The 27,393-nt window shown below is 43.9% G+C and overlaps 1 protein-coding gene and 1 long non-coding RNA gene across 4 annotated transcripts; one reads left to right on the forward strand and one right to left on the reverse strand.

The window, feature by feature from the left end:
- Window positions 1–937: 937 nt before the first annotated feature.
- LOC141413922 (uncharacterized) lies at window positions 938–16,513 on the reverse strand. Of its 3 annotated transcripts, XR_012438941.1 has the most exons (4): window positions 14,519–14,851; window positions 12,259–12,778; window positions 10,695–12,067; window positions 938–5,211 (listed from the first exon to the last, which is right to left on the reverse strand). It is a non-coding gene; the product is annotated as an uncharacterized lncRNA (long non-coding RNA). The 3 variants fall into 3 exon arrangements; XR_012438940.1 differs by lacking the exon at window positions 14,519–14,851 and adding an exon at window positions 15,362–16,513 and having other exon boundaries at window positions 10,695–12,778; XR_012438939.1 differs by having other exon boundaries at window positions 10,695–12,778.
- On the forward strand, window positions 14,751–24,962 carry S100a10 (S100 calcium binding protein A10). The gene is made up of 3 exons (XM_020186941.2): window positions 14,751–14,908; window positions 21,276–21,428; window positions 24,540–24,962. The coding sequence occupies exons 2-3, from the start codon at window positions 21,297–21,299 to the stop codon at window positions 24,699–24,701; spliced, it is 294 nt and encodes a 97-aa protein (XP_020042530.1). The 5' UTR covers window positions 14,751–14,908; window positions 21,276–21,296; the 3' UTR covers window positions 24,702–24,962.
- Window positions 24,963–27,393: the final 2,431 nt, after the last annotated feature.

A 27,393-nucleotide genomic window follows, 5' to 3' on the forward strand; every position in this document is an offset into this window, starting at 1 on the left:
TGTTTTCGGGGGCCATTGGCTTGGTAAATCTTCTTCCAGCCTTTCATCCTAAGCATATGCTTATATCTGTCGGTGAGATGAGTCTCCTGTAAGCAACAAATTGTTGGATCTTCTTTTTTAATCCATTTTGTCAAACGGTGTCTTTTGATGGGTGAATTAAGTCCATTAACATTAAACGTTAGTACTGATAGGTATGTGGTGATTCCTGCCATTTAGTTGTCTTAGTTGTTTGAAGGTTTGATTGTGTGTACCTAACTTGATGTTACTGTCTACTGTCTTGCTTTTTCTTATCCCCCACAGCTGATTTTAATGTTCATATTCTACACTCCGCCAGCACTCTCCTCTTACTCTACCAGGGCACCGATCATTCTGTGATAACATGTTTCTCCGTTTGCCTCCCCTGACTTGACTTTGCGCCCGTGAACATGGACCTATTTAAATGCATCACTGCATCAACAGTACTTGAGGGTAACCAGAATATACTAGCAAAATTATTTGTTGAGTAATAGTTAGTGTAGATAATGGTATAAAATCAGACTTGGGACAACTGTGTATATGTGTATATGGGTTCTCACAGGATACATATGTACCCCCAAAGGGCTGAAGAACTTTGTGAGGGGATTATTTGCAACGTTGTAGGCAGGGATAAGGGAAATGAGAGGAAGAAAAACACCAGGACCAATAAAATGAGGAAGCTGTCCCCACCTCTGGGTTAGACTGGGCAGGACAAGAGAGCAGTTACTAGAAACCAGAAAGAGCCTAGGGAGAGGGACCATTTATAGATGTCGTGGCAGCCTGGCAGGAAGGAACCAGCTGAATAAAAACCAATTCTCTCTCTTCCCATCTTCTGATCTCCTAAAGGATCTTCCACTGGCCCTCCAGGACAGAAGGCTGAGCAGGGCAGAGAAGCAGGAAGAGTGGAGCTGGAAGGGGTGAAGAGTACGCAGCACAGTGTAGAAAAGTGGAAGCAGTATTTCCCTGTCACACAGTTGCTCCTAGAGAATAAAGTGTCAATGCTAATTCATATAGACTTGTTTTTTAGTATGTTATCTTAATTTATTGAAAAACTTTTTTGTTGTGCTTACATATACAGAACATAAAATTTATCATTTTAAGTGTATAGTTGAGTGGCATTAAGTACACTTATATTGTTTGAAACTCGCTGCCACCAATCTCCATGATTTATATCTTTCCAAATGGAAAGTCTGTACCCATTACACAGTAAGGTCTCATTCTCCACTTCCATACCCCTTGGGAAGCATTACTCTGCTTTTTCTGTCTTTGTGATTTTGACTGCTCTGCACACTTTATAAAAGTGGATCATACAGTATTGGTCCTTTTGTGACTGGCTTATTACACTTAGCATAATATCCTCCAGGTTCATCCACATAGTGGCATGTGACAGGATTCCCCTTTTAAAGGCAGAATAACATCCACTGTGTCTTACTCCGTTTGTGCTGCTGAAAAAAACAAATACCCCACACTGGGTAATTCAGAAAGCTCAGAAGTTCATTTCTCACAGTTCTGGAGGCTGGAGCGTAGACTTCATATGCACATAACACCGGAGAAAGAGGGCAAACTTGGGGACTTTAGCATGAATATGTTCAAAAGTCCAAATAAATAAAGCAAGAATCGAATGCATAAAACAAGAACAAGATTACATGACGAAAAAAAAAAACAAATACAGATTTTACAAATAAAAGTCATGGAAATACATAAGGAGGGCACAGTGATTCACACCTATAATCCCGGTTAGTTATGAAGCAGAGACAGAAGGATCACAGTTTGAGGCCATCCTGAGAAGAAAAAAAAAAAAGTTAACTAGGTCCTATCTCAAAGAACAAGCTGGGCATGGTGGCTCACGGCGTTAATCCCAGCTTCATAGGAGGTGTATATGTAGGTAGGGGAATCAAGGTCCAAGACCAGCTAGGGCAAAAATTGCAAGACCCTATCTGAAAAACAATCACAGCAAGAAAGGGCTAGCAGTGTGACTCAAGTGATAGAGTTCCTGCCTAGCAAGCTCAAGGCCATGAGCTCAAACCCCAGCAGGGGGAAAGGGAGGATCTTGAATCCGGGGTTCCACCACCAATTTGTGGCCCAGCTCCAATGATAAGGAAAAGGATGTAGCCCTGCCCCCACTGTACCCCAGGAGGACCTGGGTGACTCACTACACCCACCCACTTTACAATGACCCTTAGTGTACTGTCCAGGAACCCAGTGAGAGATGTGAGGGGAATTTGGGCAGAGCTGGGAGGACCACACCTGTGCAGCCACTGCGATAATTCTTGCTTTGTCTCTGGCTCTCTCCATTCTCCTAAATCTCTCCCAGTAAACACAACAAGCATTTTTGGATGACAGCAGTCAAGGAGGAAGACTGGGAGGGAGAGGCAAGTCTGCACTGGCTGGGACCTGCCCACTGAGTGATTCCAGCCGCCTGTGACTCTAGGCAGCCAGGGCTGAGAACACTGGCTTCCTTGCCTCTCTTCTGCTGGGCTCTAAAACAAAGCTGAGAGAAACATTTCTGTTCTGGGATTCATTTTGTACCCTCCCAGCAGCTTGGTGTCAACATTGGCATTATACATGGTCTGTGAAGTCACCATAGCTTCTGGCAGGAATGAAAAACAAAAGCAAAGACTCCAGCACTTTACAAGTCCGGCCCATAAAAAAGATCAACTTCTAGCAGAGGAAAGAACCCAAATGTGAAAGTTGGAAAGGTATAAATTAATACTAACTAGGCAGCAAAGGTTGCTTCGTAAACGCTTGCTCACCCCTCCTCATCTCTTCACTGCTGCACTAAGCAGCACTAAACTGGGCTGTGTTCTCTTCCACAAAGCCAAAATCGCATTCGCAAGGTCATACAAGTCCTTGCTCTCTCACCAACCCAATCCTCGTTCTCAGCCTTCGTCCTCAATGACACTGTCGATGTGCCCACAGCCCTGAACCTCATCTCCTCCTTCCTGGATTCCCATACCATCTTGTGTCCTAGAAAACCTGGAACCTGTTTCCAGACATGCAGCCCATTGCATGTCTGTGATTGCAACCCATTGCATGTCTGTGATTGCAGGCAAATTCTGAGTCTTCTTTAGCTGGAAGATGGAGATATGGTAGGCACAAATGATTGGTTGTATTTACCTTCTGTCTTTCTTTTTATTTTTATCATGGAAAATCTGTATAAAAATACAATAGCATAATCTGGCTTGTGGGACTCAGTGTCACACCTTTACCGTTAGTGTTAATAATAACAATGGCCATAGTACTCGAGATAGGCCACACACTCATGAGGAGGTTTACATACTTTATCTCTTTTATTTCTCTTAATGATCCTACAGTGTAAGCTCTTGTTAAATACCTGATTTATAGATGAGAACGTGGAGGCACCAAGAGACAGAAATTTCCCAGATTTCACAGCAAAGAAGTAAGAGGCAAGGCCAACTGGCCTGACTCCAAGACTTGACCTGTTAAATCATTCATCATTGTTCTCCCCCTCTGTTTGCCCTAATTCCATACACTTTACCTCATTTTTTGTCTTCCAAGAGCTCCCCACCAACCCTGATTGGCACAGGTCTCCCACTCCTCTGAACTTGACTGTAGTCTATGAAAGACTTCAGAGTTCACTGTTGGGCAGCTGAAGATTTGGATTCTGGGAGCCTGGATGGAGTCTGAGATGCTACTTTTCTATCAAGTTCCCAGGCAGCCCCACACTGAGCAGCCAGAACTTCATCAGCTATATTTACTAAAACACAGACAACTGGTCTGGAGGCATGGCTCAAGTGGTAAAGCACAGCACAGAGCCCTGAGAGGAGAGAGAAACAATGGTTATATCTGTATACTCCTTTTTACCTTGATATTTCTGTACTTATTATTTTTATAATCAGAAATACGTGTCTAAGTGTTAAACTTACTGTGTATCCACACAATATTCCAAATAAGACTCAAATTTCCCCACTCAGCATCAGAGACTCTTTGTGATCTGTCCCTTCATGGTTTCTATGTCCTAATCTGTAATCTCCAAAAACCCCTCACTCTCACCCACCAAATCTCCCAACCATCTGTATTTCTCCAGCTGCCTCTTCCTTCCTTCTTCACTCCCTGCCTTCCTGACCTAGCTGACTTACTCATCCTTCATGTATCTCCTCCTCTAGGAAGTCCCCCTAACTCCCTTAATTCCTGTCTCTCTGCTTTCAGCTCTGCACTCCAACAGCAACCACAGTCACATTGGACACAGTATTTTTCACCTTATATGTGTTGCTTTACTTGTCCATCTGTTCTGCTAGATTAGAATTCTGCAAAAGCAAGATTTTCATAGCTCCAGGGATATAGTTGGCACTCAGTATGTGCCTGAATAAGTGTAAATCTTTAAAAAAAAAAGATTTGTAAAATGTAATAGGTTTCCAAATATAGTTGGAATATTCCAAATATAGTTGTCTGTTCCTCAGTATCCACAAGGGACTGATTCCAAGACCCCTAAGCATACCAAAACCCAAGGATGCTCAAGTCCCTCATATAAAATGGCATAGTGTTTGCATAGAACCTAGTCACATCCCCCTGTGTACCTTAAATCATCTCTAGATTACTTATAATACCTAATCCAATGTAAACTTTATATAAGCTGTGTTACACTATATTATTTAGGGAATAATGACATGTTCTTATTCAATACAGTTGCAATTATTTTCTTGAATATTTCTCACCTATGGCAGGTTGAATCTACAGGTGCAGAACCTATGCACACAGAAGACCCACTGTATTGGTTATTATTATTCTCACTTCAAAGATGAAGAAGCAGGTTCAGAGAGGTTAGGTGACTTTCCCTAAGTCACAAAGCTAATAAATGGGAGAACCTGAACTCAAATCCCAACTTTCTAACCTTCTTTCTACTTCACCACAGCTGCCAACATTAAATACTAACAAGAAAAAAAATATTTGTTGTCATGTGCTAGGTCAAGATGATAGACAGCTACCTCCTAACTGGAAGATTTCAGTCAGGAATAGACCTAGACAGCGCTCATGGCTGATGCATCTATTGCTGCCTTGTAAGAACAGATCAAGCTGAGATGTTTGAATGTCTTTTAAAACTTGCAGGGCTTTGATCCATTTTGAGTTGATTTTTATACAGGCTGAGAGGGATCTACGGTCAGTCTCCTTCACAGGGATAGCCAGTTTTCCCAGCACCACTTTTTAAAGAGTCTGTCTTTTCTCCACTGAATCCATCTGGAAACAAGTAACAACAAATATTAGTGAGGTTGGGGGAGAACTCTCCTGCTGCTAGGAATGTAAATTAGCCCAGCCACTATGGAATTCAGTAGGGCAGTTCCTCAAAAACTTAAAAATAGAACGTCCATATGATTCTGTTATAGCATGTTTGGGTATATATCCAAAAGAATCACAGTCAGCTTACTATAGAGATACTGTACACCCACGTATCACATATTTTCTCTCATATGTGGAAACTAGAGGAGAAAAAAAAAAGAGTATAAAAGTAAAAGGAGGATTACTAGGGAGGAAGAAGGGGAGGGGAAATGGAGGAAGGGGGAGGGAAGATAAGAAAGAGTACTGGGGCTGGGTACCAGTGGCTCATGACTGTGAGCTTAGCTACTCAGGAGGCAGAGATCAAGAGGATCGTGGTTCAAAGCCAGCCCAGGCAAATAGTTCACGAAACCCTCTCTCAAAAAAACCCATCACAAAAAAGGGTTTGTGGGGTGGCTCAAGGTGTAGGCTTTGAGTTCAAACCCCAGTACTGAAGAAAGAAAGGAGGGAAGGGAACGGAAGGGAAGGAGAGAGGAGGGGAAAGGGGGAAGGAAGGAAGGAAAGAAGGATGGGGCCCTGAGTTCAAACTCCAGTACTGCAAAAAAAAAAGTATTGAAGAGTATAAATATGACCAAAGTACATTATATGCATGTATGGAAGTGTCATAATGAAACTGTTTATACAATTTAATATATGGTAATAAAAATCATTTATCCATTTCATTTAACAACATTTACTTGTCAAAATAGGACATAGATTTTAGGACACAGAGAGATAAAGATAGAGACAGAGACAGGAACTGAGCATGAGACTGAGAGCCTACAGAGGTATTTCCATCTATCCACTCTTGCCCTCCTCAGATACCCCAGTAGGATTTTTAAGCACAGAGGATGCCACTCCAAGCTAGGACCACTCTCTCTCTTCAGCACCCCTTGTTGACTGCTGATTTCCACTTCCTACCAGCCTCCACAGTTACACACTACACACCAAGACAAACCAATGCCCTCACGGAACCTGCCAGACATTGAGAGAGACAAATGCCTTGAGAGAGACATAGGGGATTTCTCTACTCTGTGATAAGGGCCAGGAGATGCTAAGGGAGCCAAGGAGCAACCCCAGTTTAGGAGATGTCAGGTCAGGGAGCTTCATGGTAGAAATGACATCTGACCAGAACCTTGAGGCTATCTGGTTCTACAATTGGTCCTCAGCCAGTGTGTGTACCTCTGGCTCCTGTCACTGCCTTTCCTCACAGCCTGGAGTGTAAATTTCTCAAATGTAAGGAATGTGCCACCTTCATCTGTGCATTCCCCACAGCATCCCACAGCAGCTGCTTCCAAGACTGAAGCGCTCATCAACAGAAGGACAGCAGGGCCTGGCATCTTACCCAGATCCCAGCCTGACCATGAAGTGAGTGCCAGGAACCACAGGGTGTTCCCAGCAAAGCAGAACTCTATAAAGTGATAACCTAGACACACAGGCCACCTTGCCAAAGGCGAGACACACATTTAAGATAATCACAAAGCAGGTTGTTTCTTACTTAAAACTTCTACCCGAAGCTCAACAGCTGATCTAGCACCTTCTTTCCCAACCTCCCCACTATATCTGGTTCCAAATGCCTGGATCTGGACAATTCCTAGTAGTTGTGCTCTTTCCTCATCCTCAATCCTGCAGCTCAACTGTGGTAACTTGCAGATTCTTCCCGTGATTCCTCTCCAATCTGCACTTCCTGTCCACTCTCACCAAAATCATTCTGGGTCAGAGCTGCAGCATCACCCGCCTCATCATTCTGTCTTCTGGTCCTCATTTTCTCCTACCTCCACCCCACTCTACCATCATCATGGTATCACCATGCCATTACCTTATTATGCAGAGCCTGGAATTCAAAAGCATTCTTTGCGGGAAGGCAGCTGCTGTTCTGAGTTTTGCTGTCATACTGACTACCCATGTAGTCATACTGACTGGCCATGAATACTGTCTCTACTGGAGCTGTGTTGGAGCATTCCTTGTGCTCCTGCCCAGGTTATGGCTAGGTTCCTAAGCAGTTTTCCTTGCAGGTAGTGGTCACAGGGGTGGCTTTGATATCAGGTTTATCTGGGTTCTAGTGGGGCCTATGTTTGCCAACAGGGAAGTGATTTGCTCTCTCTCAGCTTCCTTCCCTCGTCTGAAAACAGACTTAGCATCTATCTTACAGGACTCTTGTCAGACTCAGAGATAATATATATGTCACAATAAATTATTACTATAATAATCACACTAGTCAACCTAAAATACCTCTTTTTTTTTGGCTTTGGGGATTGAATCCAGGGATCAAGAATGCTAAACATGTGCTCTACCACTGAGCTCTTCTCCCAACCCCAAAAAATACTTCTTGAGATGATTATAAGAAGTAAAACATTGTGGACTATAAAATTATTGGGCTGATTTTTAGTAGGAAAGACATGGAGTACATTTTGGCCTTTGAAATGCCCACTGGTTACCAGTAATTACCAGTAAGTACATCCTCCAGTGGCTACACACTTTGGCTTTCAGAAAATCTGTGCTCAAAATTGTGAGAATGAATTTATTTAAAAGTCAACCGAAAACACTGGTTGAATTTTATACCCAAATTGAGGTTTTGATCCATCTGGCACCCAGCATAGTTCAATATAACATCTCCATTTCACCACTTTTGGGGGCATTTTGGCAATACTGGAATTTGAACTTAGGGTCTGGTACCTGCTAGGCAGGTGTTCTACCACTTGAGCCATACTCCCAGCCCCTTTTTAGTTTATTTCTCACATGGAGTCTCCTTTTTTGCCCCAAACTGGTCTCGAACCACAATCCTACCTACTATGCCTCCTGCATAACTGGAGCCACAAACATATACTACCATGCTTGGCTTGTTGGTTGAGATGAGGGCTCAGTATTTTTTTTTTTTTTTGGCCTGGGCTAGTCTTGAATCTTGACCCTCCCCTATCTCCATCTCCTGAGTAGCTGGGATTACAAGGTACACCACCAAGCCCAGCCCTTTTCTTTTTTAGCATCTTGTACACAGAACATTTTATCCTATTGTTTAGAAAATGAGGTAGAAAACAAACCTAAATCACAGTCTCCATCTCAAGCCAGCTGGGTCATCTTCCCAACCCTATATTCAATCCTCTGGTTTCTATACTTGACTTCCTACACTTTACTCCAAAAGGGCCACTCAGGAAGAGACAAACCCCACTGCAGAGCTACTCACTCTGTGGCCACCAGAGGGTCCCACAGCATTACCTAGAAAGCAAGGACACATCCTTTTCCAGTACAAATCTCTGATCTTAAATCTTTCCCAGTTGGGCAACTCCAGGACTGCCCTGGAGTCCCACGGCTAAATGCTGGCTCACTCTGTTAAGGCATCAGTCTGTACTGATGCAGACAGCATTGCACAAGAGGTTTCGGTCACTGGGGCCCCACAGAATCAAATTTCTGTGCATCTGAGCCCTCCTCAGCCACATTCTAATGTCATCAATGAACAAAGAGTATCTGTGGCTTAAGTAACTGTTTGCCTTTGATACAGCCCCAGAATTTCTGCCAGGAGCACCATTTGCCCTCAAGTTTTAATCAAGAAAAGAGAAATGCCTACTATAGACGAGAAGCCCACTGCCCATGATAGGCAGGTCAGGTCTTGCCCAGTCCTGCCCCCAACACCAAGCATGGAATTTAGATAAGCTGATGTTCTGTTCAGGTCTAATTACTCAACTCAAGGTTCAGGGTGAGCTCCCTCCTCCATGGCAGGAACTGGGAAATCAGGTTACCTGATGGCTAGAAAATAGTAGAAGGGAGCTAAAATTCCATCTTTTCTCTGATAGCCACCCCAATTCATGACAGAAACAGACCCAAAATTTGGAACTGCTTTTCATTCTGGTTCTGTCTCTTTTTTGAGGGCTTATTAAGAGGGTAATAATATTTTTAATGTATTCAGGAAATATATTTTAAAAATAGCAAAAAGACTTCAAAAGATTGTTTTTAAATACCTACAGGGCTCCTTTGCCAGAATGGCTTCACACAAACCACTTCATATAATCCTCATAATAACTCATTCTCAAGGACAGAAATTTGAAACTCATTCTATGGAAGGAAAAAAAGAAGCAAAGACTTGCCCATGGCACAAAGCAATCATGCAACAGAGCCAGGGTTCAACCCAAAGCTATATGGTGCCCATTTACCCTCCACTTATTATTAACAAATAATACCTATAGCTAATATGAATGGAGTGCTTACCATGTATCAGGCACTCTCCTAAGAATTTGTACCCATTTATTTTTCACTTATATTCACAACATTCCTATGAGGCAGGTAACTACTATCAAGTCCATACTCCAGAGGAGAAAACTGAGGTTTGAAAAGGTTAGGTGATCATTCAAGATCATATAGTCAATTAGTAGCAGAGGAAACAACTCATTCCTAAGCCCATTTGAAACTCTAGAGTCTTCCCCTTGTAACCACTATGTTACCCGGTTGTTTTGTTTTTCTGTTGCTAATAAAAGTCTTGACCATATTCCTGTAAATACTGCCTCTCCACCCTCATCTCATGTCACTGTCTCCCTTGTTCAGTGGTTTTTGGGACATTTCTGCTATCAGACTAAGCACTGCCCTGCCAATGAGCCTTTGTACATCTTCTTCCCTCCACTTGGAAAGCTGCCTCCCACCCCTCCTAGTGCAACCTAGTTCTTCTTCCTCTAAGTCTGGGTTTCAGTCCCTGACTCAGGGCAGACTTGCCTGACTTTCTATCTAAAACAAGGCCTTTCCATTCTTCTCAAAGATCCTTGTGGTACTCATTGCGACTTAAATGTTTAGTTTACTTCTCTCCTTGCATTTTCTCTGTCTTTCCCACTAGAATGTAAGACTCATGAAGGCAGAAATTTGTCTGTCTTGATACTGGCATGCCAAAACATGCCAGAAGTAGGTGCTCAGTAAGTATTTGATAGATTATAATCATTAGAATTTTCAACTTGCATATAAAAGAAAGTAGATGGTTTACAACTTAAGCTAAGAGTTCTTCTGTGTCCAAACAAAATTTTTTTAAACTACAGTCTTTAAACTGCTAGAGAGAATTAGCACAGCCTCAGCTAAATCCTCCAGAGCGAAGTATGCTTAAAGGCACTCATTCACAAATCACACACACCAGAGACCTTGCGCAGCCAACAGACCTGCTTGGCTTCCTCAAAACTGCTTCTCCTCAGAGTGGCGAATCACACAGAGGGGACAGGGACCTGTTCTCCAGCACCTGCTGCCTGCTGAGGCTGAGCTGGATACCTCCATGTTCGTTAAGTGGCTCAGTCTTTCCCATGCTTCAGAAAATAGAGACGTCTACTCCATTTTACCTGAAAGGAGGCTTGGGTTCACAGTAGTGAAGTGATAGCCTAGAGCCATGCAGTTCAGTGGAGAGTCCCCACTCCCTCTAGCATTCTTCAGTGGCCCCTCCTTACCTTGAAAATAAGTTCCAATCTCCTTAGCAGGTGCCAGAAAAGTGATACCTCCTCTCAGGATTCTTCCCATGCAGGGTGCCAGGGGCTTGCAGAGTTAGAGGAATTCCTGGAATGGGTATAACACAAGTCCATGCTTGGGCATCTGCTTTTTTCTCCTGTCTCTCCCCCACAGAATGTGCCTTTTCCTACTAATCTTTTAAGATCCACATAAACAAATACACCAAAACAGATAACCCCTAGTAGAAATCTGTCCTACCAAAACAAACATGTGGGCAAAGATACTTATTCAAAAGTAGTCTTTTCACAAATAATTACTTATGACTGAAAAAATTACAAACAGCTTAAATGTTTTTAAAATGTGGGAAGACCAGATATGGTGGTACACATCTGTAATCCCAGCTATTTGGGAGGCAAAGATAAGAGGATTATAGTTTGAGGCAGACCCAGTGTGAGACTCTGAAACAAACTGAAATCAAAGAGACTTGAGAGTGTGGCTCAAGTGGTAGAGCACTTGCCTAGCAAACATAGAGCCCTGAGTTCAATTCCCAGTACTGCCAAAAAAATGTGAGAAATGTTTAACAAACTAGAACCTCCTATGCAGGGCATACTAGTACAGTCACACTTATTGTTTTGGTTTTTGTTACTTTCTTTTATTTTCTTTTTTGGATTGCCAGCAAAAAGGTCTTGACCAGATTGGTATTTAAAAAGTATGATTCTCAATGAAGTGGCTTGGAAGACTACCATGATTCTTTACAAGGGCATGTAAAGTTTCTACAGCTATGATTCACAACAGTGTCTGGACAGACAGGAGATTGAGGAAAGCTGCACAGGTTTCTGTGGGGTACAGGGTGCATTTTCCAGGACCTGTGAGCACTTTATCTCAAGAGTGTTTACAATAGAGTGGTAAGGATTGTCAACGGTTCTACCCAAACAGTAACACTGTGCTAATATGATCAGTATAAGAATGTCATTATTATATTATACATGTAAATTGATCCCTTCAAATGTGCTGCCAAGTAATAGTAACACTCAAAAGAATGTTACTCTGTTCATTAGGGTTATTCTGTAGTAAATAAGCCTTCAGATCCTGGGATCTTCTTATCCACATAACCAGTCCAACTGAGTCAGCAAGTAGCTTTCCTCCATGTGGTGATTCAGAGACCCAGGCTCCTCCTAGCTGTGGCTCTTCCATCTCTACAGCCTCAGAGTCCTGACAGATGGAGAAAAAGAATATTGAAAAGTCCCCTCTTGCTGCTTGGGCCTGCAAGTGACATAATCGCTTGCAATCTCATTCTGTGGGTGACTAGTCACCTAGTTCCAGTTAGGCACAGGAGGTGTTAGGAACATAATCCCTGGCTGAGCAGAACTCTACCCTGTGAAAGGAGAAATAACATTTCTGGTTAATAGCCCATCATCTGTGCTCCTGCCGCAAATTCAAAATAGTCCAGAACCACTGAGTAATGGGGTTTTGTTGCTATGCCTCATGAAGAAGTAGGAAAATATCCAGTATTGCCTCCCTAGCAGACCAGTCCTCCTGCTCCCAGCATTCTGCATTGTCAGGTACCTTGGGTGTGAGGGAGGATTTACACTGCCTTCTCTGGATCTGGCCCCCATTCCATTCCTCCAATGCCTTTCAGTCTGTTCTTCTGTGCACAGCTTCCCTTCATTGTCTGCTATGACAACATCCTTGCTGGCCAGATCTGGCTCAGGCACTGGTCCCTGCTTCGATCAGTTGTCACTAGGGAAGCAAAGCAAGCTTCACTGTATGCATGTGATTGATGAGACATAACTACTTCCCAGAGAAAGTAATTGCTTGGGACCACTTTTCCTAGAGAGAGATTTATAGGCATGGCAGGTACTTGGAGCTTTATAGAGCAGTGCACAGAATAGTTAATAGGCCACACATGGGCTGGGGGATTAGCTCAGTGGTAGAGCTCTTGCTTCATTGTCCATCCTGCTGGCCACATTTGCCATCACTTAGGCCAATCTTTCAGAAACTCAATTCCCTTGTGTTGCTGCACTGATTAGGGCCTCAGTGTCTTAGAGTCCTGTTGTCAGATTGGAGAAGAGAGAATAGTCACTTGCTGAATGAAAAAGAAAAAAGAATGAGTGAACCAACAAACAAACACACATGTTCGTAATAAATACTTAATGACATAGATAGTAAAGATATAAATTATGGAACAAAAATAGAATACTATATAATTTTTTACATCAGTATAATCATAACTATGTAAATATGTATTATATGCATAAAAAGACTAAAAAGAGCTCAGCACAGTGACTCATGGTGTAATCCTAGCTACTTGGGAGGCTGATATAAGGAGGATCATAGTTTGAGGCCAGCCTAGGCAAAAAGTTGACAAGACCCCCATCTCAATCAATAGCTGGGTGTGGTGGTATACACCTGTTATCCCAGCTGGAAGCTTAAAATAGGAGGATGGAGATTCAGGCTGGCCTGAGCAGAAAGCAAGACCTTATCTCCAGAGAATAACCAGAGAAAAATTGCTGGAGGTGTGGTTTAAATGGTAGAGGGACAGCATACAGCCCAGCGTTCAAACCCCAATATCACCAAAAAAAGAGACTAGAAAGAAATACATGAAAATGTTTATAAATTATTTATAATTTTCTTTTTTAATTTGTGTTTTCCAAGCCCTCTACAATTCTTACTGTAATGTTTTACAGATTAAAAAGTCACAGTGAGGGTTATTGTTATTTTCTGAGTTTCCTCCTCCAGGAATCTGGGAAGCCCCTCTCCAACATTCTCTTAGTATTGCATGCCACTCACCAATCACACCAGATTTTGTTTGCTTTTCTATCTCCCAATAAGACTTGGTGGTCTTTGAGGAAAAAGACCGCTTCTTTTATCTCTGAATCCCCAGGGCCAAGCACATACTAAGCATTCCTAAAGGCTTGTGGACCAGAAAACAAATAGCAATGGAATAGGAGTATATAAACCCCGCGTTCTCATTCTAAATTCAGTTGCATCTTCCCTGGAATTAAAGAGATCAGGATTTCCTCCACTAGAGACCCTCCCCTGAGGTCTGGGAGGCACAGGGGGTATCCGGAAGAACTGCCTTCTTGAAGTCAGCCCTAGGGTTTCAGAGACCTAGGGGAAGTGAGAGCTGAAATCTAAGTTTGGTTTTCCTGGCAACAGCCAAGATTAGTCACGTGGTGGGACTTGGAGGATTCCCTGAGTCTGCCCATTCCTTTGGGATCTCTCACCCTTCTCCGGGCCTCCCCTGGGAACAAAGGGAAACCCCAGGATTGGGGATTGGCCTTTTTTCCGACAACAGCTGGTAGTAGTTTGCACTTAACTCTAGACCACAAATAAAATAAATGTCGTATAAGAGGATGAACTCTCATACTGTTAGGAATGAATTATGTTTTCTCTAAACATCTTCCAGAAATTTCTTATACAGGGCTTTGAGCGCCAAGTAGACCCATTCTAGAGCAAAAAGGAAGAGGCTTGGAAACTTAGGTTTTAATGATATCAACCACGACTGAAAATTGAACTAGCGACCGAGTAAAGCCACATGCATCAGAAGCGGTAAATTCCACAAAAGGTTTGTAACGCCCTACGAACTGACAGCCCAAACAGCACCCTCCCTCCGCACCCTGCGGAAAGGCGGGGTGGGCTGAGCAGGGCCGGGACTTCTTGGAGAGATGCCCGCCCACCGCAGGCGCGAGTCGTGGAGACCCCAGGACCAACCTCCGAGGGCCTGATGGGAGAACAACCAAGTCCGAGCGCCCTGGAGCACTGGAGTCCTGGACTCCAGGTTGTCCTCCCTATTGTGTCATCTAGAAAATAAACTGTAGGTTACCGAAGAGCCGCTTGCCTCTGGTTCTGGGCCAGCATGCCCCACGGGACGGCTGGGTTCTTTGATTCCACACTCACGCACTTTCTAAAACTAAACCCGAGAGGAAGGGCACGGCCCAGGGTGGGGATGTCCTGAAATATCCGAGAGTAAGAAGGGTGTGCACGCTGCGCCCGCGTACGAGTGTGTGTGTGTGTCTGTGTGGCTGCAGGACAGGAAAGGGGGGGGGGGATCGGGGAAGGCAGCAGCTGGGGCAGCCCAGGCTCCTCCTGTTCTGCCGCCCCAAGCCTCCGCCCTTTTCCCACCCGCCCCGCGTACAAAGCCGCCCATCCCGCGGTGCTGTCCTCACCGCCAGCGTCCCAGCTCGCCTAGCATCTGCCGAGCCTCCAGGCCAAGGTGAGTTCCGCCCCGCGGCCTGCCGCTCCAGGGCAGTCCCCAGCCCAGGATCTGACTCAGGGAAACCCACGGCCGACTGCGCTGGTCCTCCCCGCCCGGCTTCGCAAGGCGCCCCGGGCATAGCGGGGCCAGGGCGGGCGGCGCTGGCTCGGAATCCGCTGTGCAGTGGAGGTGGGGGGGACACGACACCCGGGAGGCGATCAGCGCCCCTCCCCAGCCCAGGCGCCTGCCCCCCCCAGACCCAGGCGGACCAGAGGAGGGGGCATTTGTCCTTTACTATGGGACCTTGGTGTTGGTGCAACTGGATGGATCTCTGGTCTCCTCCCTTTCAGTTTGCCTTGCTTTACTCCCACCTTTCCCACTCTCCGACTAGTCTCGGACTTAAGCAGACCCCTGCTTCTAGCTCCTGTCCAGGCTGGCATGCTTCGTTGTGGGTTTCCGCTGCACGCTGACCTCGGTCCAGTTGTCCGTAACCTCCTTCCAGCCGGACTGCATGCCGGAGCAGGCTGATTTGAGTTGGGGAGGGCTGGTGGCTGGGCGGCTGGAGGATTCCGTTCCGAAGGGATACTGCTCAGTTCCTCGCCCCAGCACATGCGCCAGGTTGGGCTTCCTGTTGTTTGTAGGTCTGCTAGTCCGGAAAGGACTTACCGCAGAGACAAGGAGCTCTGTTTGGTGTTTTTATAAAGCAGTGCTGGGAGGGGAAAGAGGGGAGGACACTATGTGAAGTGATTTCTCCACTGAAAGAGAACCCTCCTTGTGCTCTTAATTAAATAAAGGGGACTAGAAAGAGATGGGGCACAGCAGGCTTGATGAAGGATCTTCCAGTCCCAGATTACTTTGACCTGGTGCAGTGAGACATAAGTCCATTGATACCTGGTTCACAGCCTGAGCTTGGCCAAAGGAATGGTGCTGTCTTTGGATCTTAAAACTGTCCAGCCTCAGACAGGTTCTGCCTAACTGAAACCAAGAGCTCTGCCATTCTGGGAGGGGTGGTGTGGAAAGCAGAGCAGCTATGGGCCAACAAAGCAGCCTTGAGCCAGATTCTGAAATACATTAAACCCACCTCCCGTTGGTCCCCTCACACCCTCCCCTCTCAGGGGAAGTTGGACGCGTTTTGCAGGGTGGGGTTAGCACAAAGGGCTCCAGGATTCTCCTGGTGATCTGAGGCCTGTGACTCAGCTGTTGAGACCACGTGGGTGTGGCCCTGTTGGTTGCTGATACTCTCTGGATGGTTGGGATAGAACACTCCCTGAAGGAAAAGAGGAACTGTGCCATCTTACAGGACATTTTCCAATAGGAAGTGAGTCACCCCAAGACTGGCCTCAAATCTGAAGGAGAGGTTTCTTCACTGAGCTGCCAGACGATAGTAATTAGATTGGCAGGGCCGCAGTGGACAGCTGCTCCTTTATTGCCAGGTCATTGGCCCTTAAGCTGCCTGGCAGCAAGCCTCAGCTTTATTGGGAAGGTAGTTCTTACCATTGAGAGGTTTACTGTTGCTGCAGAGTGTCTTTTCCACTCTGAAACTCAAGTTTCAGCCTCCAGGAGTGAATTTTTATATCCTGCACTTCAGGTGAGGCCCGGCTCATGGAAACACCCTCGCAATGATCTTTGCCTCCAGTGTGCAAATTGCAAAAGATAATACCAGGGGTTGGGGCAAGAATGAGTTCATATAACTTGCTTGAAATTTCCTCATCAGCCCTGCCCTTACAGATTCCTAGCTGGTTTCTATTTAATCATCTCCTCTCAATAGCATGAATGTTCTTTGATAGCCAGAGGGGTTTCTTCACATGATCCTTATCCAACATTTGGAGTCTACTCCAGTTCCTTAACTTTTCTAGGTCTGTTGGGCATAGAGTGATTGTTTTGGCTCACCCTGATTTCTAGGTGATGCTGTTCCCCTAGCTTATCCTGGATATAATATCAGATGGGCCCTTGTCCTCCCATGTCTGGCCTCTGAGCAGCTTCTGAGCAGCCACCCCAGGTGGGTGGGGTTAAGTGTGGCTACTACGCTGCTTTCTCCACTGACAGCTCAGAAAATGTGACTTTTTAGAGCACCCTACTCGCCTGGTACGCTCTCAGACACAGTCCAGTCTTTTAAACCATAAAGTTGAGGAAACAATAGAATTCTTTCAGGGTTATAATGTATAAATCAGCACTCAAGAGTGCTGGGAATGCCAAAGTCTTAGGATCTTTCTTAAGCTTCTCATTTTCCCAGGACTCAACAACTTAGGAATCTCACATCAAAAGCAAAGAGAGGCACAACAATAAAAAATAAATAAATAAGAAATAAAAAGCAATTTCAAAAATAAAAGCACAAAGAGGGCTGGGGTACAGCTCAGTGGTAAGCCACAAGCTTAGCATGTGTGAGGCCCTGGGTTCAGTCCCCAGCACCACCAAAAAGAAAAAAAGAATACTTAAACAATTTTCAGGACTTCTATCCCTTCATTAAATAACTCCTACTCACCCTCCAAAGGATTTAATAGCAGCTGTCACAATAGCTATTGTTGGCTGGTTTAGGCAAATGCCTAAGGATTTTCTGAGGAAGAATGGATGTACTTTTGGTTGGGTTAGAGGAGGTTTCTGAGTTTTCTTCCTATTGAATTGCATCTGGAACTTTCCTTTGCTGACCAGTTCTTTAATGGGCAAGTTTTGTTTGGTGATGGAGACAGCAGATCCATTGCCTCAATACTTGCTTTTTGCTTTTGTTTTGTCTTTCTGAATTCCCTTAGGAGTTAAAGTAAGAATTAATTTTTTCAAAATCCATGAAACAAAAGGAAGGAGACCTCAAGTGTATTTTGAATAATATATGTTTGTTTTTACTGACACCCTGGCAATTATTTATGGGTGACTGTTAAAACTAAGGTATGAACAAGATATAAAGGAGAAAAGTAAATCAGGCTTCTTGGAAATTATGGCCTGGATTTGGGCATAGGTCCAGAGCAAACATTTGGGATTGCTCAGAAGCAGACACTTCTTTAAGGGGGACTCCTGCTTCCTGCTAGTCCCAGGAGATCAAAATTGCACTATCATCAATCTCATTTTTTCCCTCCCATTAAGCAGGCCCTATGAAATTGAGCACTGACTTAAGGAGCCCACAGTTTAGTGGACAAGGAATTAGAAACACAAGTAAGTCTGAAGACAGACTTCTAAATTTTATCCCCATTAGCTGAACTCCTCAAAGGCGAGAGAGAATGAGAACCCTACACAGAGAGAGACTGTGAACTTCTGAGCCTCCATTGTTAAGACCAATTACCCACACAAACATGGAGAGGGTATACATAGGCATCAGAATAAAATGATTCAGTGAAAGGACAATGAGGTCAGCACATCCTGTGGAGCTCAACAGTGAGACTTCAGAGCTAGAGAAGAGAGTGGAAGGTGGAATGAATGAAAACATGAGAAAACAGGAGGAGCAAGAAGTCCTGTCCATCTGACCAGACCAGTTTAGCAGGACGCATATTTTTTCCTTTGCGTCTGGAATGTGCTCTACTGTTCCATTATTAGGGGGAACCTGTTGGGGCCCCTTTCTTGACCCTTCTCAGCTCTCCTGTCCTGCTGAGCTCTGAGCCACAAAGTTTTCAGCCACCTCTGGATGATTACACCTGCATCTCAGTTACTGTGAAGGAGACTGATTAATCCATTGACTCACTAAACAATTATTTGGTGATCTAAGGATAAAAGCAAAATAATTCTTGACCAAGAGGGGCTCAAACCTAAGACAGATGAACAACGAAAAGTGGTTGGTTCGAGTACAGGAGTGGGTTGTCGGCACTCAAATGATAGCACTGCCTCTTGACCCAGTACCAAGGTCCTCCCTCCAAGGTGTAGCCAGGAAGTGGGAGACCCACCCCTGCTGGAGAGCATCTTGTGGGGTGCTTGTGGGGTGGAAATGCCAGATTCAAGATCCTGAAGAACTTGGGTTTTAGTAACCAACAGTTTGCACTGCAAGTCAGCCCTGCCCGGCCTGCCCAAAAAGGGAGGGGCACAGGATTTACTCTGCTGACAACCGCTGCTCTGGGGAAGGGCTACAGGATTCGTGCAGCCAAAAGAACATTTTAATTACGTTTCCTTTTTTTCCTTCATCTCACTTTAAAACCAGCGTGGGGCCCCTTCAAAACACAATCCCTTGCTTGTAGCCCTGGTCAGTGCCCATGGTACTGGTTACTGATGACATGGAGGGCATCTCTGGTTTTCAAGACTATTTTCACCTTGTGGCTTGCCAACCCCTGCTCTGCATTCTTACTGCAGGTCTACAGCACAAGCAGGAAGCCGAACTCACCACCAGATTAGTGAATAAAACAGCTGGGGGAGGTAGGGCGTGAGGGCCCTGCAGGGCAGGAGTACATCTTCATAGAGAAAGGCTCCTTTACTTCATAACCAGCATAGGCCAGGAAGGGCTGAGAGTGGAGTGACCTCAGACCTCAGTGCCTGCTCCAGTTGAGATAGACAGAAGAAGTATTAGAGTATCACCAGGTTTTCCTTAGTTTACAACTTGTATTTTGTGAGCGTTTCTGGATTAGCCCGTGCTCCCGTTGGGAGATCTTTATCCTTCTGTATCCCGTTTCTTCCTTGGCTTTGAAGTGCACTATCCTTCTGCTCCATGAATCATCTAGGTGTTTCACCCACTTCTAACCTCTGGGATCTTTGGGAAGTGGTCAGAAAGTGCTCTGAGACGCTGAGATCGGGCATAGATATTTTTAAACCTCTGTGGTTTCTGACTCCTTTCCTGAGTTATTTAAGTACAGAGATGGGATCTCATGTCCTTCTCCTGCAGGCCACTCACTCAGTTCAGTTCTTGTAAATTTCTGGACTTCCAGACCAATCCAGGCAACCAGATTCCTTCTAAACCATTGTCACAGGAAGCTCATATGTGATCTGGGAGAGGCAAAACCCCACTGTGTAGGAAGAGAGGGAATGGGGTGTGGTTCCCCTGGAATTCATCTCACTGTGGACCTTGAAGCATGAATTTGCTGGTGTCTCCCAAGAACTGCCTGGCAGATGAATCATGTTGGATTCTGGTTTGCATTGTTCTCTAGAGTAGCATTCTTTGGCATGCTGGTTCTCATACTTTTCTGTAGATTAAGGAGTAGAATTTCCAATTCTTAAATATAATTGCTCAATTGCCTAATCGTAGTGTTCATCGCTCTACCTTTTGCTCTGTAAAAGATAGTATTTAGAGATCTGTGTTGAATAGGCATCTGTCAGCAGCAGGAACCTGGTTCCAGTTGACACTCTTCAGCAGAATTGTCGGTCTCTCTTTCCGCCTATGCTCAAAGACTGTTGTACATGCAGACGTGTGTGTATGTATGTACGTGTGTGTGTGTGTGTGTGTGTGTGCTCAGCAGTAGTGATTGTACATGATATTAATCAAAGATTCTGTGTCCTGGTCAAAGCATGCCTTCCAACTAAGCCAAAATCCATTGAGCTCCAATTGAGTACCAGGCACTGGGTCTTGGTGAGACACATGCCCAGTTCATTATATCTGAATACAATGATCTGACATGTTTCCTTTCCTATAAATTCTTCTTGACAAAAAGCTTTTTATCACTGCACCCTAGAGGGTGAGAGCAACTTTTCTATCTAGTGCTGCTAAAAATGTGTCAGGCCCCCAAATGACTTAAAATATCCTGTTACTTAGTACTAATAAACTTTGGGAAGCTTGTACTCAGGTAGAGCAGCTGCATCTTATTGCTAGAGATGCAAGTTCTTTACTGTAACAGGTAACAAGTTCAGAGATTTAGTAGAGAGTACATATCCAGCAGACAAATTCATCTGTAAACAGATTTCGAAAGCCTAGACTGAGATAAAACCCGATACCAGGTTAAGTGGGGAGGGTTGAAGTTTTCATATGAATCATACTTGATTGTGTGGGTTGTTGGCATTCAACCATATCTACAAGTCTCATTTACTAGTGCCAAGAGAAATGAAGAAATATGTGATCTTTCCACTAACGGAGTGGCTCAAGTGGTAGAGTGCCTGCCTAGCAAGCATGAGTCCCTGAGTTCAAACCCCAGTACCACCAAAAAAAAAAAAAAAAAGGAGAGAAAAAGAAGTAATCTTTCAATAGGTGCTTTGTCAGTTAGAGGAACACTGGTCTTGCTTTTCCAAATGGTTAGTTAGGTTACTTATGCAAAATTAGTTGGCAACCAGATAAACCCCTTATTCAGAGCACCAGTACCTGAGGTACCTAGTACCACTAGCAAAATGGGGGTCACTTGCTCCTTAGAGTTATTGAATTTTCCAGAAAAAGTCCAGAAAGTATTAAGTGGATGATCTAATCACCTTCCTTCTCATTGTCCTCAGAAGACTGGCAATACATGTGACTTAAAGATTAATGTAAACCCTGTTTCTCTGTATCCTTTAACAGGTTTCAACAGACCTCGCCAACATGCCATCTCAAATGGAACATGCCATGGAAACCATAATGTTTACATTTCACAAATATGCAGGAGATAAAGGCTACTTAATAAAGGAGGACCTGAGGATCCTCATGGATAAGGAGTTCCCTGGATTTTTGGAAGTAAGTGTTAGAGGTCTCAGAAAGGACCAAACATAGGGAGTAATACTTCTTTTTGTCTTGCTCTTCTATCCCTTCCCTATGGGGATCACTACTAGAGAGGAATTTCATTTATTTATTTATCAAACATTATTGTGTAGGGGAAATAAAATGAAGAAGATACAGCCTCTACCCTCGAGTAGCTTATAATCTGCACATGATATAAGACTGAACACAGCCACTACCTAAGGAATTTGTTAGAAAATTCTATCAGGAGTTATCCACATTTATTGGGACAACATGGGAAAGAAGGTTTTCACAAGGGAGTTATCAACCAGGGAATGACCACTCTCCTGTCTGTAAACCCAGATGCCACATCCTGGTCACATTCCACTTTGAGAAACTTGTGTGAGTATGTGTGTGCTGGGGATTGAACCCAGGGTTTCATTCATGCTGAGCAGATGCTCTACTGAGCTTTACCTCGAACCCAAATCTCCCTTCTTAAATCCTTTTAGACCAAAGAGTTTTTCTTTTTTTGTTGATATTGGGGTTGAATTCAGGGCCTGGTGCTTTCTAGACATGCACTGTACACTTGAGCCACATTCCCAGCCTTTTTTTGCATTAGTTATTTTTCAGATAGGGTCTTGCATTTTTGCCTGGGGCAGGCCTCACTCTGAGATCCTCCTATCTGTGCTTCCCAGTAGCTGGAATTACAGTGTGTACCACCACCCCTGGTTTAACTGAGATAGGGTCTAGCTAATTTTTTATTCTGGCTGTCCTCAAATCTCGAACCTCTTGATCTCTCCCTCCCAAGTAGCTGAGGATTACAGGTATGAGCCACTCTACCCAGCCCTTAGGATTTTTCTTTTTCTGACTCTAATCCATAAAAGAATGGTGTCAATTACCTGCTGAATAAGAACTGAGCATCACCCCAGAAATAAGTGTTTTTCATACTAAAAATGATATTAACACAAGAACACAGTCCAGTTTATGCCATACCTCTGACAGATTGACCCTGAAAGACAACAACTCTTTAGTCAGACCAGTATTATTACTTAGGGCATTAGGCCATGAGGCACAGTTGTCCTGTGACTTTGTAGACCCCCAAGAAGACGTTGTCAAATTTAATGTTCAACCAAGACAAAACACTGCTTGACAGACACAATAGCAAATTGTGTCATCTTGCCATGCCACAGCTATAGTCACCTAAAAGGATCCTTCTTATGCAGGTCATTGAATAATGAATTAGCCCCTGAAGGGTGAAGGAAAATGATGATAAAAGGGTAGTTCCTGCCTCTTGTCATATGCCTGGTAAATATCAGGTCAGTCAAACCCTACTCCTGTACCAGTAGACACAGGGCCTTGTAGAACACTACGTTTACACATCATCAATATCAGTGAAATAAATAGCCTAACTCCTCTCTCCAAGCTGCAGTCACCACAATGCTATGTCAGAATGAGCTGGAATATACAGTTAACTCTGCTGTTGTAAGGTCTAGTGATCTAGCCCCAGACCAGGGCTCAGAAGATCTGGCTCTAGACTAACTAACAACGAGCAGGTTGCTTCAGCTCTCTGACCTAGTTCCCTCCTCTGAAAAATGAGAAGGCAGGGCATATTTATCTGCAAGATCATTTTCACTTTTTATGATCCTTCTAAGCAAGCATAAATGCAAGAACAAAATGTGCCCAATGCAAGCCAGCCCTTCACATTGACAAAGGCTTCCTCAGCACTACTCACTTGCTCATCGTGTTGTGGCATAAGTTAGGAACAGAGTAAACCTCACATAAGACGTAGAGCCTTCCTTAAGGTTATGTGGCAAGAGAAATATAAAGGGTGTGTGTAGTGTAGAGTGTTGAACATGACGGGGTAATTTATCTCAGGAACAGGGTCATAATTCCAGACACACCCATACTTACTGCATTAACAGGGCATTTTGTTTCTAAAGTAGACCCCTTATGTCATCCAAACTTCACTCATTCTGACCACAGCCAGGAAGCTGGGGGCGAGGCCAGAATTAGCTGCATAGAGCAGGTTTTAGAGTAGAAGTTTGGAGTCCTCATGTAGGAAATGCAGCTTCTTTACTTTAAAAGATTTCTTAGTGCAATCTACAAACATCCAACATACTTGAAACACTGAATATTAGTTACCTCACTCATGTATGTAGTCACTGGAATTCATAAATACTTAATCTGAACCTTGTAATAACCTCTCATGGGTTAGAGGTTATTTCCCTCTCTAGTGGATGGCATGGACCTACAAGAGTAATCATACTTTCATACTTCTAACCAGCATTGCTATGAAAAGGAGTGAGCAAACCAATTGCCACAGAAGCAAGATGAAAGCAAAAGGGATCTCTTCTGCCCATCCCTCCCTTATATACTCATATCAGGCATCAGGGAGTTTGTAATTCCACTACACATACTCCTTTTGAAGCTTGTCCAATGTACAGCATCCAGTGAAGATTATAGGATGGCATAGCCTTACCAACGCAAAGAAGGAAGTGGGGCTAGGGGTGTAATTCAATGGTAGAGTGCGTACCTAGCATGTGGGTTCAGTCCCCACCAACACACACACACACACACACACAAATGGAAGAGACCCTCCATTCATAGTTAATACACAGAGACGTGCTAAGCTATTTGACTTACTGAAGGTTACGTGGCTAATATAGTATGATAACACTAGCCTGGCCTCAGCTGTGCCAGAGAGAAAAGAGAGCTGTCTCTCCATCTTCTCCAAACCTAAAATTCCCACATCATTAGCACTTCCTTAAAATAGGTAGGACAGTGGTCTGAAACTTACTCCCTAAATAGTCTTTTTGTAGATTTTTCATAAGAAATTTCCTTTTGACTATGCTATCAGGAATAAAAATTTACTAAAAGAATGTAAATTTGAACTGGAAAATGGTGAGTATAGAATAGTTCCTAGGCAGAATCTAAATATGAAGTTACTGAAATGCTCCCTTAAGACAAAAAAAAATAAATCAAGATGACACACAAAGATCACTTATGGTCTAAGACAAGAGCTCAGATCACTAGGATATTATGCACATGGTTGTCAGAAGTGCAAATCAGATAAGCTCATAGTTGCAACCACTGACTCTTATGTTTTGCCTTTGTTCTTTTTTTTTTTAGAATCAAAAAGACCCTCTGGCTGTGGACAAAATAATGAAAGACCTGGATCAGTGCCGAGATGGCAAAGTGGGCTTCCAGAGCTTCTTTTCACTAATTGCAGGCCTCACCATTGCATGCAATGACTATTTTGTAGTACATATGAAACAGAAGGGAAAGAAGTAAGCAGATTCCCATAATTACTCCTGCCCTAATAAGAGTTCTCCCAGAGGGTCACTTAAGGGATCTGCCCCACAGCTTCTCCTTGTATCAAGATTTCACAAACAGCCCAGGACCCTTAGGAAATATGCAGATAATATCCAACTCCCATTTGGCAAGCTGAGAAAGAAAAGTTAATTAAGTGCCACATAAGATTTTGATTTTTTTTATATTGTTTGCACCCTTTTGCCCTCAATAAATAAAATCCTTTTTTATTCCGAATGTGAACTAGCATGTTTGTTTCTTCTTCCTAAATGCTTATTACCTGCTTCTTAGGTTCATGAAGAGTCAGCTTGGGGTTGCATAAACAGTACATAATAACATTTTTTTCCCCATTGAACCGACAAAATGGGAAAACACTATCCATTCAGGCTTGAAATCTTAACTTCTCTAATTGCTCTGCCCTTATAACTCTATCTATGTGAAGGACCAAACTCTAGGGTTATGAGAAGACTCTGCAGGAATATATTCTGTACTGAGCACAGTCTTGCACACTTAAATCAGTGTCTTTCCAGCCGGCACCTTGGATGTCTGAACTTTTCTGGAAAAAAAGTTCACAAAACTCCCATCTCGACTGCGGGTGTTGGTGCTTGTCTGTCATCCCAAGCTACATAGGAAGTATAAATCATGGTCTAGAACTGCCACATAAACACAAGACCCTATCTCAATCTAGGAGTGGGTGGCTCACACCTATAGTCCTAGCTACTTAGGAGGCTGAGATCAGAAGGATCTGGTTCAAGGCTAGCCCAGGCAGATAGTTGGAGAGACCCCATCTACAAAATAACCAGGGCAAAATGAACTGGAGGTATGGCTCAAGCAGTAGAGCACTGGCTTTACAAGTATGAAGACCTGATCAAAAGAAAAGACCCAATCTCAAAAAATGACCAAAGCAAAAAGGGCTGGGGGTATGGTTCAGGTGGTACAGTGCCTGCCTAGTAAGCATGAGACCCTCAGTTCAAACTCTAGTACCACCAGGAAACAAAAGGGAATACAGTTCCAATCATTTTATTTTGCCTCCGTTAACAACTTCACAAATCATAGTTTTGCAACTATAAGAGCATATCAGCAGGCTTACAAAGGAATTTATTACACGAGTATTAAATGGAGGAGTGAAGTTGGCTAGCTAAAAAAACTGACTCTAGGTCTACTCCAGAAATTACTTCCAAATCTATCTAGAGCTGGACCACCAAGGGCTGTCCACTGAATCTCAGAAAGCTGCCCGCTGAACTGAGAAGCCATTGCAATAGCTGGCAGCTCAGAGCCATGCAATCTGTGGCACAGTCTAAACAGACAGCTACCGATGCCTATTGCCCTGCCTCTTTCCATACATGACTTGGTCCCATATCCAAGTCTCAAGGAAGTGCATCTGATTGTTAGAACCTCAATCACATCAAAACCCTACCTGTAAAGGAGTCTGAAAAAGAAAATTTTACATTTTCCAGCCTCTGCACACCAGGAGCACCACCCTTTCTGTCACAGTGATGATTCTTAATTCTAAGAGGTTTTTTAGCCTGTAAATTAAAGGAGGCCCTAAAAGGTAACATTTTGACAACTACAGGGACTAAGAAATCAACTGATCCATGATAGCAAGGCAAACCATCTCTCATACTTGAGAACATGTATCCGTCCAGTCTTGCCACTTTGGATTACCTGCCTCCCGGGGGAAATGTTTACTGGGTATGATAAAGGTTAATGATCAGTTCACAAATGGGTAGGTAAAACTTTAACACTGGATGGTGATTATGAGCCCAGATGCCCATAAAACTTTCACACCCATGAAAACTTTCACACTCCAGCTGGGCACCAGTGGCTCAAGCTTATAATCCTAGCTACTTGGGAGACTGTGATCAGAAGGATCTGGGTTTGAGGCCAGGCCAGGCAAATAGTTTGTGAAATTTCATCACCAAAATAACCAGAGCAAAATGGACTAGAGGTGTGGCTCAAGGGGTACAGCTCCTACTTTGCAAGCACTAAGACCCTGAGTTCAAAACCAAGACAAAACAATTTTCACACTCTAAGCCTATTTACCTGAGGAGAGATCTATCCCAGGAGGAGGGGGCTTGAGGGATAAGGGAAAGGAAGTATCAATTAATCTTCACAGTGGGTGTATAGATTCAGAAAAATTCTGAAGCAATGTGTTATTCCCAGCAGATTATTCCAGACTCTGGCATTCAGAAAGGTTCTAGTTGCTAGGGAACCTTCTATGTCACTATTCGGGATGGGTGTATTTCTTTGTGTGCTGGGAGGAGGGTTATGACACTTTCCTCACTCTAGCCCCACTGCTCAAAGCATTTATTAGGGATCTAGTGCAAGGAAAATAAAAATGGTATTTATGGCTTGAAATCCTTCATGGCTCTTTGTGCCAACAAAAACACACAGCTCCCGTAATCTGACCTGTTAAAACAGCCATCTAGGCATTGGGGCTGCAGCCTAATGGCTCCCAGAGGGCAAAGCTGCAACTATGCCAATAGCCAACAAGAGGAACCATCTGGAAAATTCCACTCATTCTGTCACAAGGCTGAATTGTAAAGGCAGATCCCGCCCCCTCCGCACCCAATTGTGAAGGAAGAACAGATAGCAATGCAGAAAGTCCGTTGCAAACATGCTGCAGAGCTGATCACAAAAAACAGCTCATTTTCTCTCTTGGACTCCTCTTGTC

This window comes from Castor canadensis, chromosome 11 (genome assembly GCF_047511655.1).
Source record: "Castor canadensis chromosome 11, mCasCan1.hap1v2, whole genome shotgun sequence".
NCBI classification, from domain to species: domain Eukaryota; kingdom Metazoa; phylum Chordata; class Mammalia; order Rodentia; family Castoridae; genus Castor; species Castor canadensis.

Coding starts and splice junctions, on each gene's coding strand:
- S100a10 (XM_020186941.2), top strand. CDS start 21,297: ATGCCATCTCAAATGGAACATGCCATGGAAACCATAATGTTTACATTT. Junction 21,429..24,539: donor AGTTCCCTGGATTTTTGGAA/GTAAGTGTTAGA, acceptor TTTTTTTTTTAG/AATCAAAAAGACCCTCTGGC.